This window comes from Mercurialis annua, linkage group LG1-X (assembly GCF_937616625.2).
Source record: "Mercurialis annua linkage group LG1-X, ddMerAnnu1.2, whole genome shotgun sequence".
NCBI lineage: Eukaryota > Viridiplantae > Streptophyta > Magnoliopsida > Malpighiales > Euphorbiaceae > Mercurialis > Mercurialis annua.
This window is the reverse complement of record NC_065570.1, coordinates 69,021,539-69,033,230: the sequence shown is the minus strand read 5'-3', so window position 1 is coordinate 69,033,230 and position 11,692 is coordinate 69,021,539. Positions and strand designations below refer to the sequence as shown.

The 11,692-nt window shown below is 33.0% G+C and overlaps 1 protein-coding gene across 2 annotated transcripts; it reads left to right on the top strand.

Annotated features, from left to right (window-relative positions):
* The first annotated feature begins 2,219 nt into the window (after positions 1-2,219).
* Positions 2,220-10,357, top strand: LOC126661837 (protein PSK SIMULATOR 1). 2 transcript variants are annotated; one of them, XM_050355717.2, is made up of 13 exons: positions 2,220-2,357; positions 2,562-3,105; positions 4,042-4,367; positions 4,503-4,595; positions 4,690-4,780; positions 6,766-6,859; positions 7,406-7,503; positions 7,733-7,802; positions 8,292-8,395; positions 8,688-8,804; positions 8,924-9,000; positions 9,488-9,532; positions 9,626-10,357. In XM_050355717.2, exons 2-13 carry the CDS (start codon positions 2,806-2,808, stop codon positions 10,131-10,133), a joined length of 1,923 nt encoding a protein of 640 aa, XP_050211674.1. In that variant the 5' UTR covers positions 2,220-2,357; positions 2,562-2,805; the 3' UTR covers positions 10,134-10,357. The 2 variants fall into 2 exon arrangements, with proteins under 2 accessions (XP_050211674.1, XP_050211678.1); XM_050355721.2 differs by having other exon boundaries at positions 2,220-2,385.
* Positions 10,358-11,692: the final 1,335 nt, after the last annotated feature.

The window sequence follows — 11,692 nt, the reverse complement described above, 5'->3', positions numbered from 1 at the left end:
TCCAATACATTTATTTGTGAAAGTCATATGCAACATTAACTAAATATTATCAAAATTACCTCCTAAGTTCTTCATAAAGAATTCTCAAAAGGCTTAATACATCATTTGACCCCTAAACTATACCATTTTATTCTCTGCGGCCTCTAAACTAATTTCGTATTCTTTTGGACCTCTTAACTCTTTTTTTTGTTCTATTTAACCCCTCATTCAGAATGTGCACACCACGCGCGATGACGTGGATAAAATTGCTGACATGGCTTTGCTGACATGGGGTTAAATAGAATAAAAAAAATAGTTAAGATGTCCAATGGAACACTAAAATAGTTTAGAGGTCATATGAAATAAAAGGGTAAGGTTAGAGGTCAAAAAATATATTAAGTCTAAATATTTTTTTTAATTTAAAATAAAAAATGATGTACTTTACATATTATTTGAAATAATCATTTAAGGCTTTAAAAATCATGAAATTTAGAGTGTTTTCCAATTTTAACACAAATTTTAAAAATTCAGAATTGATTTGAAAAGTTTGAAATTGCAAAAAATTAAAAGCTGGTGTATTAAAATTTTTATAATTGGAAATTCGTGAAATACACTAACAATTATAATTTTTTTTAAAATCAGTCTTTTTTTAATATTATCACAGTATACTAAATTTATATATTTTATAATATCGTTAAACAGACAAAACTTCTTTTATCATTATTGAAATGTAAACAAATATTTACATGTACAAGAAGTTATATTATGTAATTATTTGACTAAATTTCAATATTTTTTTATTTTTCTAGAAGATTAAATGGATAAAAGTTAAATAATTGTATTTTTGAGAAGGTTAAATGGGTAAAAATTATAAGTTTGAAGGTGCAATAGGAAAATAAAATAAGTTCAGGGGTCAAATAGAACAAAATAGTGTAGTTAGGGGGTTCAATAGAACAAGTTATGCATTTTAATTATCCTTCACGCGCTTCAAAGCGTTTGAAAACACGCGTTTTTGCCACGTTGGATGAAAAAGGTCAGATCGGCAAAAAAATTACAGTTGACGGGTTAAATAGAACAAAAAATAAAGTTAAGAGGTCCAATAGAATATCAAATTAGTTTAAGAGTCTCAGAGAATAAAAGTGTATAGTTTAGGGGTCAAATAATGTATTAAGCCTTCTCAAAAAAAAAAGTTCTTCATAAAGAATGTATTCATTTGTCGATTTTGATGGAGAAGAAAGAAAAATAGTTTTCTTCCAACAATGCAATGCAAGTTTCTCTCATTAATTTTTCTTAATTTAAGATAATGACACAGGGATCTTAACTTGAAAGGTATTCCTTTCAAAAAAAAAAAACTTGAAAGGTATTTAAAATGATACAAATAGGAAGACAATATTTTTTTCTCATTAAAAATTACCTCCTAAGTTCTTCATAAAGAATGATAATATGATAATATTTTACAAATATGCGATGAAATTCCTAAATAGATTAATATTTTATCGTAATAAATTATAGTTATTCTATTTATTTTAGATGTATTTTAAATTACTATTTCCTCCGTCCCATTTTATTTGTCCACTATTCTATATTTGTATGTCCCAAAATGATTGTCACATTTGTATTATATACACATATATTTAGTTTATTTATGTCTATCAACTATAAGTTAATTAATTTTATAGAAATATTATATGTAGTCTCAGTAAAATAAATGAATACTTTATTTATTATAAAATTATTTTAATTCTACAACATAATTTTTTAAATTTACAGACTAATTTATACTAATAATAAGTCGAGTGTCAAAAACATAGAATATATAACTCAAATAAAAAAAACTTTTATAACTTTTTTATAAAAATGGGGAGGGAAGGGTGCTCGTGGGAGGAAATAAATTCACGGCTTGGACAGTTTGCTACACAACGTTTATACCATTTGAGTTGTAGCTCGTTGGTAGAACGGTTACTTTTAGTTTGATTACAGACATCCGATTATTGTATATAACATTTATTTTATTTACAATGTAAAAAACAAAAAGAGTTTCATTAAAATAAATAAGAAAAGTAGACGTTACGCGCCAAAAATGAGAGTGGGGGAGTTGAGAAAACAAAATCTAAATAGTGGCAAACTAACCATGGTTAAGGAGAAATAGTAAAAAAAAATGAAGACACAAAGCTTTGGGGTTTTGACTAATAAGTTAAGTTAAACACTGTGTCTATAGACTATGTCTGCTGCTTCAAATGTTTTGAGTAATTTCAATTTGTTTGTATTTATTGAAACAGTAAAACATAAACTATTCATTTTCTTTCTCTCTGTATTCATTAGCTCATGGTCGCCTCTGTTTCTTACAATCCTCTCTCAGATCTCTCTATCTCTATCTCGTAAGCTTTGCTTCTCCCTTTTTTGCTTGTAAGTTGTAATATGTTTTTTCTTTGACTTTGTTTTTCTATTTTTTTTATGGGTTCTCTTGTTTTTATCACTTCTTTACATCAATTATCTGATCTTGCTTTAATCTTTATCTGGGTCTTCTTTGTTTTTTCTAATGTTTGATAAAGCTGCTCTCTTTTTTATTCTTTTATTTACAGTGTTGGTGCTTGGTGTTAATGGATTGGAGCTCTGTTGATTGGTGCTGTGCTAATTTTGTTGTGACCAGGGGTTATACTTTTGGGTTTGAAGTGATATAGATTGTTATTCCTTTGCTTTTAGTTTGAGCTTCTGAATGTATTTTGATATTAGGATCTTGAGTAATTCTCGTAAATAAAGTATGTTTCTTGGTTGCTTCATGGGATTTTGGAGGAACTTTTAATTTATTGTGTGGTGATCATTGCAATGGGGGGACTTTGCTCGAGGAGTTCCACTGTAGATAATGCTCCCGGTGGAGGCTTTCCGCATCTAAACGGTCATTTTAACGGGTCTGGTTTTGTATATCAGTCTCGTGAAGTGAAAATAAATAGCAATACTACCCCATCTCCCGTTGAGGATAATGTAGAAAATAAGCCAGTTCGAGAACCCTTTTCTTTTCCGGAGGTGAATGTGGTTCCTTATGGGATGAACCCGGATGATATTGACGATGGTATTCCTCGCTTGTCCAGGAATAAATCTAGATCAACCAAGTCTAAGCAGGCAAAGGTACGTCTAAACTTCGATGCTGTTTATGTTCCGCACTTCTGTTCCTTTTCTGTGTCTTTGTTTATTATTGTGTACTTTTCGTTTGTCTCATTTTAATCCAGGTTTTGCTAGCCTAGCATGTTATTTTCAGTTCTTGAATGTTCTCTTTAAGGTATGTCTGTCATTTTTGTTTTTGTGAACAATGAAGATTAAAGTGCAAAGACTTGTGTCTATCATTTTGAATGAGACTGCAATCGCATTGTCCACTCTTGCAAAGACTCGTGTCTATCATTTTTGTTTTACAGAGTATTGTTGTAAAGTATTTTTGAATCATTCACTAGAAAATGCATAAGAAGTTGAATTTCTATTATACGTTCTTTCTTTTCAAGACATCTTTCTCATTCATATTTCATACACATTGGAATATACCTTTAATAAAGATGATAAATTTGTATTAGCCACTAAATTTTTAGGAATAATTATGAAGTCACAAATATTTTTGTATTTGGATTCGAAATTGATTGGTCCAACTTCTGAAATATTATATTCTTGTATGATAAAAAACTGTCCATTATTATAGTTTCTGTGAAACTTGTCTTGTCTATTTGTATGTTACTTCCTTCTTTAGAGGTGCTTCTTGAATGAATTTTAGATATGAAAATTATGAATAAATGACCTTTGTGGAATTTTCTCCAAAATATTCCTTTTCTTTGCATATACTGTAGCCTTAGAAGGTTGCATTACTTTTTAAATCAGGGGTCATATTTAAACCTGAGACCTTCAAGTTGATTTCACGAGTTTTAACCATTACTTCTAAAAGAGTCTGCTACTGTCATGCCTAGTTGGTATGATTTAAGATGGTACGGTAGCTTCTACAGTCCATCATATATCCTGTAGTTAATGTTAAGCAAAGATGCTTGTTGTCGCATTGTTTCATTCAATCTGTTGGTGTTACAGGTTTCAGAAGTAAGTTCACTTTTGGGAAGAGCCGGGACTGTAGGTCTTGATAAGGCTGTTGAAGTATTGGACACACTTGGTAGCAGCATGACAAATTTAAATATCAATAGTGGTTTTACCTCCGGAGTGACGACAAAAGGAAATAAAATTTCAATTTTGGCTTTTGAAGTTGCTAATACGATTGTTAAGGGTGCCAATCTGATGCAATCCCTTTCAGAAGAAAACATTAAGCATTTAAAAGCAGCAGTGCTTCCCTCGGATGGGGTGCAAAATTTAATTTCAAGAGATATGGATGAACTCTTGAGAATCGCGGCAGCTGATAAGAGGTAGACCATGCAGAAATAGCTATACTAATTTGTAATAATATGTGCTTCTTTTCCTTTGTTTGCTTTTATTTTTATTTTAATGATGATTTAAAAACACATAGGGAGATACTAATCAAATATGTCAAATTTCGGCAGAGAAGAACTGAAAGTTTTCTCTGGAGAAGTAGTGCGTTTTGGAAATCGATGCAAAGATCCCCAGTGGCATAACTTAGACCGCTATTTTGAGAAGTAACTCTTATGGCTTATGTTTGTTGTATGATAATTTTTCACCATAATCAAAATAAAGTCCCTTGGTTGTAATGTTTTTTAATATGTTTGTCAGGTTGGGTTCAGAACTCACACCTGAAAAGCATTTGAAGGAAGAAGCAGATGCTATGATGCGGCAGTTGATGAATTTTGTACAATATACAGCTGTGAGTATCTTGTAATGCTATTCTACTGATAAGCTTCCACTAAGTTGCATAGTACATTGCTGTTTTCTTTGTTGTGGTAATTTGGCTAGTGTTTAACATGTGTTCGAACAATCATATGCTTTGAATATACTGTATCTATACTAAATTAATAGGACCCTGGAGTTTCCCCGTTTAAGGATTAGGTCCGATAAATTTTGAGCTGTACACCAGTTCAAAGAGTAGGTGCAGGCTCCTTTGCTTGCAAGGAAAGGCTGCACAAATTTGGACCTTCCTGGAGCTACAATGTAGGAAGCCTCATGCTCTGGGACTATCCTGTTCTCTTTCTTCAGTTCCTTTAATGTGGTCCGTGCATGTAGTGACATTCTGTCTCCACTAGGGAGCAGAGAGAGGAAATCCTGTCAGTCCACATACACACATGGGGCATACCCCTCTAACACGTACAAAACCTAGAAGGCCCCTCGACTTTTGTTGTTGAGAAGCAACGCATGAGTATTTGATTCGCATGGTGATCTGGCACGATGCTGGACTTGTAATGCTGTATTTACATAATTATTGTTCATTTATATTTACTGCTATTGTGCTGGAGATGCAAAGATTGCTGAGAATGTTTTCAATATATAAAAAGCTTGTGCAAATGATTTTGGTAATCATTAGGCATGAATCATGATGACCATGTAAGATGAGCAAACCTATATTAAGTCAACAGTAAAATGTTTTAAGCTTTGTTAATATGTTGCCAGATCTTTTAATGGGTTTATCCAAATTCTATCATGTGGTTTGGATCCATGATTCCATCCTGATAGTTCAAGGCAGATCATCCTCATACTCAGCCCACATCCCATTGCCATTTGTAACTTATCATGAAGAAAATATACACTCTTTTTGAAAGTGTGCTCCGCCGCATGGTTCAGAGTTCAGCAGGCTGCCAGAATAAAAAATTAGGAACATTAGTAAAGTTCAACCTTGTCCAAGCCATCTAGTGCTTTTCAAACCTTGGAGGTCATGTTGCCAAAATCAATGAGTGGCCTAAGATATTTGTTTTCTCTGCTATCTTTCTTTTACTGTTATGTTATTTGTGCAAATGCTAAGGGGAGTAATTATAGCATTAGAAGCAAATTGTGAAATGCTAACTTACTTGCTCAGGATAAATTATACAAAAGAAAAGGGTAGTAGGCAGTTTATATATTATACGATGTATTAACTTAAACGTTAGATGTATTAAGCCAACCAGAATCCTTTTACGATAGACAAGGCCTTCCTCTTCAAGCCCTTCAATCTCTTTCTCTTCAAATGGATTATAACAAGGTCTGAAGCTTATATGTGTAGGATCATATGTACACAGCTCCAACCCAACAGAAAATTTCCCATTTGCTTTCGAGTGTCTGCAGTACATCATTTATTAGTTGCCCTCCTACCCACCCCTGACACCTCCTGTGCCCCTTCCTGAGGAGTGAGTACTATTTAGGAGGTTGAATAGGAAAACATTCAAGTCCTATTATGGAGAACATGCTTACACTTAGGTTTAGTTATTACGAAGTTGGAGGCCATGGAAAACATGGCTGTTGATAGCAAAGAGCAAACTATAACTTCAGACCCAACACATTATTCCTTAGTGGTTGAAGTTGTTGTGCAGAACTTGTGGCTCTCATTTTTGTGCTTACGTGTTTAACTGCTTCTAACTTTTGGTCTTCTGTAATTCACATCTCATGAGGCATCCATGTGGTGATTGTCATTAAATGGTGCAGTTCTTAACATTCTACTCTGACATTCTCTACTTATGTTAGGGAAAAGTGTTATTTCTATTTCAGTTATTCATTATCACATCTGGTATAGCAGAATAGTTGTTAGAACATTGTACTATACAAGGCCTGCTGTTAAAAAGAGAATGTACTAATTGAATGATGAACACTTCCGATGTCTTATGCCCATAACGTTTCTCAACAACAAGAAAATTTATAATAACCTATAACTTTTTCTGGTTGCAGGAACTATATCATGAAATGCATGCCTTGGACAGATTTGAACAAGACTACCGGCGTAAGCTTCAAGAAGATGATAGCTCAAATGGTCCTCAAAGAGGTAATGTGTCTTAAATGTCAAATTATGCAAGTATTTCTGTTTCCAAGGTTTTATCATTGATTAAAAACAGTTGAGCAATGGAGCTTCTTTCATTGTGCTCTCATCAATAATCTGCTGTTATAATGTCTCTGACTCTTCTTAATTACTGAGGGAGTTGAGCAAAATGATTTGGACTTTGGATATATCAGGCCATTTCCAGCAATATTACCTCGTCTTTGAACTTTGGGCAGTACAAGGGTCTTTTCAAGCAAACCATTAATATGTGGTAGATTTGCTTATCAAATCTATAGCTCTTAATGTAGTATGTATTGTGTGGCAGTATTTCATGTGTAGTTAGTACTGTTTAGTCAATTTAGATGAAGACTTCTTTTCATTCAGTCTAGAGTAATCAGGTTCTCTTTAACAAGAAAACTCTAATGTCTACACAAAAATATGAAATTAAGTCATCCATATGGTTATGCTGACCGACTTTGTCTATGTTTATTTCTCTTTCTCTGATAAATATCAAGTTACTTATTTTAATTTGTTCATATGATTGATATGTAGGTGATAGCCTTGCAATTTTGAGAGCAGAGTTAAAGAGTCAGAAGAAGCATGTCAAAAGTTTGAAGAAGAAATCACTTTGGTCCAAGATTTTAGAAGAGGTATAAATCACATTATTTTACTTACTTGTTTGTGAGAATTGAGGCTTACTTGTTCTTATTGTTTGATGATTTGACCTTGGTTTTTACGTTGTCTAATTTTACCATGGGTATGCATCTGTTAGTGCAAAACGGGAGGGGTATCTTCTATGTAATTGTGGAATTTTTTTTTTCATAGGTAAACATATTGCTAATTATCTGTCAGCTGAATATTATACCATTTAATCCTTAGGTGATGGAGAAGCTGGTAGATATTGTCCATTTTCTGCATCTGGAGATTCACGACGCTTTTGGTAGTGCTGGTAAGTAAGCAATCCTCAAGTGGCCTTCACTAAGGATTATGATAAAGAAGTGTTTCTATGCTTGATTATTTCTTGATGGAGAATTAGAAGTCTCTTTTTAGGTCTTTATTCCTGCTTTCCTTTTAGACCATCAATAAATTGCAGCTGATATAGTTTTACAATCTGACATGTTTAAGATAAAGTAAAGAAAAAGACTAAAGCTTAATTGAGTTGAATTGAAAACTGTAGATGGAATATTGAAAGAACTTTGTGAAAGCAATTATTTTTCATCGCAAATTCCGTGATTGGCAGCAACATTTTTTTTTCATTTTGGTAAATTGGTAACATAGCACACGTCTCTTAACATGGTGAAAGTTTCACTATGCTTTAAAAAGTAGCTAACTTCCGCGGACCAGCATTTGTTACCTTGTGCATATCATGTCTTGTATTCTCTGGATTCATTAATATGTTGGAGACTATTTTTAATGATTTTATCTGCGTAACTTGCAGATGGTGATAGACCAATAAAAGGATCTTCGAGCAGTCACAAAAAGCTGGGCTCTGCTGGTCTCGCATTGCATTATGCAAATATTATTACTCAGATTGATACCCTGGTGAGTTTCAGATTTCTTTTAGTCATGGTATCCTTTATTGTCGCATTAAGATTTCTGTTTTTAAACTTAAAATCAAATCCGTCTGAAATCAAATCATTTTCTCATGGCTGGCATACACCTTTGAGATTTCTTCTAGCCTTGGTAGCCGTCACCCTTCCTTTATATGTTTGTGTTCCAAATTTATCTTAAGCAAGACTAGACTATCTGAGATCAAATTATTCTGTCACCAATGACATGGGCGATGTTACGTTGAGTTAATGCTTTTGCTGAGCTAACATCTGAAAGCATTCAGGTCTCTCGATCAAGTTCTGTTCCGCCAAATACAAGAGATGCATTGTACCAAGGACTGCCACCTAGTATCAAATCTGCTTTGCGCTCCAAATTACTGTCATTCCATTTTAAGGAAGAGGTATTAGTTCTTTCATGTATTGTTTTTGAAGGAGAATAATTCTTCATTGGACTGCTAGTCAAAGAGAAAGGCACTATTAAATGTCAATAATTAATTAATCACTGTTCTTTTTCTTGCAGCTTACGGTAGCACAGATCAAAGCTGAAATGGAGAAAACTTTGCAGTGGCTTGTTCCTATTGCGACTAACACAACCAAGTAAAATAGCCAGCCTTGTGAACTCTTTCTTTCTCTGAAATGTGCATGTTAAAGAGAACGCAATGTCTTTGTACATAAAGAGTCCCCAAAATCTTCTTGACAAGTAGTTGACTCTCAGTCTCGGTCTTATAATTTCCATCACGTGCTGATGCGGTATTGGTAGTTGTGAGTAAGGAGTGTGCATTTGTTTCAAACCGAACTTGTTTTCTTCAGTTCGGTTGGTTATTCTTCGGTTCAGTTTGGTTTGTATCAAAAGTGAATCGTTTTTTTTAACTTTTAAATCCGATATGCAAAACTGATTCTTTTTTAAATCATTTCAAGCTGATTCCAACCAAATTTATCTGTTTTGTTCGGCTATTCATTTGGTTGTATTTTTGCACACATGTAGCTGTTAGCATCAGAATTTTGAACAAGAACCGAGGCAATATTTTTTTCATGATTCTTATGTTGTTGTATTCTTTTTGACTCGCCTTTTTCTCACTGCTAGAGCTCATCATGGATTTGGCTGGGTTGGAGAATGGGCAAATACAGGGTGAGTCATGAACTTCAATTCGCTGGCATTTTTTTCCTTCTTTCGAATGCGTTTTATACTCATCTTATAATACCCCTGCTTGAACCTCTTCAGGTCTGAGGTGAATAGGAAACCTACAGGACAGACAGACTTGTTACGAATCGAGACACTACACCATGCCGATAAAGAGAAGACCGACTCTTATATCCTTGAATTGGTGGTTTGGCTTCACCATCTCGTCTCCCAAGCAAGAGCTAGCAATGGTGGACTAAGATCTCCGGTTAAATCTCCGATTCGATCGCCTAATCAGAAAATGATTCATTTGTCTACCCACACGTCAAGCTCTCCATCCTCCATGCTGACAATTGAAGATCAAGAAATGCTTCGGGATGTGCCAAAAAGGAAAAAGATTCCCGGGATAAGTAAGAGTCAGGAATTTGATAGTGCAAAATGCAGATTAAGCAAACACCATAGGCTGAGTAAGAGTAGTAGCCACTCTCCAATGACCGAGAGCAGAAAAGATCCCTTCCCTATTAGAAGGCCATCTTCTGTTCCGGTCATCGACTTCGACTTAGACCGACTCAAAGCGATGGATGTAATCGATCGAATTAGAAGTTTGTGATAATGTATCTTCTGCATCGCCAGCCAAGAAGTAAAAAGGACCCAGTCTGGTTCATTTTTCCCTTGCTGGTATTTTCTGGTGGAGATTTAGTCATTTGTTTTTGTATCAGAGAATTTTAAGGTGATAAATGTTGCTAGAAATATATCAGGCTTATTATAGTTTCCTTTTGTGTACAGAACTACTTGAAAGATTTTATAATGATTTACAAGTTCATTTTTTCTCCATTTGTTTTTTGTATTCTGATCCTTACTTTATACACAAGTAATTATTTTAATCTGCTACCAGCACATGATCTCATTGATTTATGATTGATTCATATTGAGATTCATTTAAAGCTTCTGGTTAGTACTGATTAGAGTTCCTTGTCACTTGGGACTCCTGTGGTACAGCAACAGGAAACAGTAGATCATCAATATCCGCTTGATGGTCATATAGTGTAAAAACCGAACTGGAAAATTTGGCGCCATTCGCTTTGATGTAACTGAATTTTAGCTTTGCGGTAGGTTTTGGATAATATTTTCTTAAGTAATTTTTAGCACAAATGGACTAGTTCGGATTAGTTTGGTTTGAAATGTTTTAATTTTTTAAATGATTCTGTACGATTTTGAAAAGTAAAATTTCAGTTCGATTCGGTTCTAATTGAATTGCATGCATTGCAAATCTTCTTCTTTTTTTCTTTTATGAAATTATAAATGATTTTTATTGTTGAAATGGACGTTTATATTTACAATTGAATTTTTAAAAAAAAATGATATCTTACTTTGAAATGAAATTAGGAAAAATTATTGAACAGAATCCATCTTATCATATACCTTTTAGTTTTGAATTCCAAACAGTATACATTCGCACTGATTGCAAGAACATAAAAGTTCGAGTTTTAAATACAAAATTAAAAATTCGCTTCCAAATTATAAAATATTAGTTCGATGCCGGAGCGTTGTACGGAGGACATTGAATACGTTACACTTTTAAAATTAAATTTTTGAATATAAGACGTATATTTAAATTAAACTTATAAATTTAATATAAGTAATTTAAGTTAATTACTTATAAAATCACAACCTTTACACTAAATTGCAATACCTATCATGACTTTTAAGAGTTGTCAATGCCATTCACCAACTTTATTTTTTTCAATTATACTACTGTTCAAAAATCCGGCGATTTGTAGCTAACATAACAATCGGAAAATGACATATGGCGCGACAAGTCATATGACACAAGTTATTTGATCATGTTGCTAAGTTGATTATTCAGCTCAAAATTTAATTTAGGCCACAAGCTATAAAACGTGGAATTTTTGAACAGTTATATAATTACAAAAAATTAAAAGATGGTGAATGACATCGATAATTTTTCAAGGTCATTATAAAATTGCAAGTTAGTGTAAAAGTTGTGATTTTATATATAATTTATTTTTCGATTTATATTTTTTATCAAATTTTTAATATACATTAAACTAAATTATTTCACTTTTTAATATATTTTTAATATAATATAGTTAAACTTAGATACTAAACTAAAAAAATTATATTTAATGACTTGTAAATATAATGTAT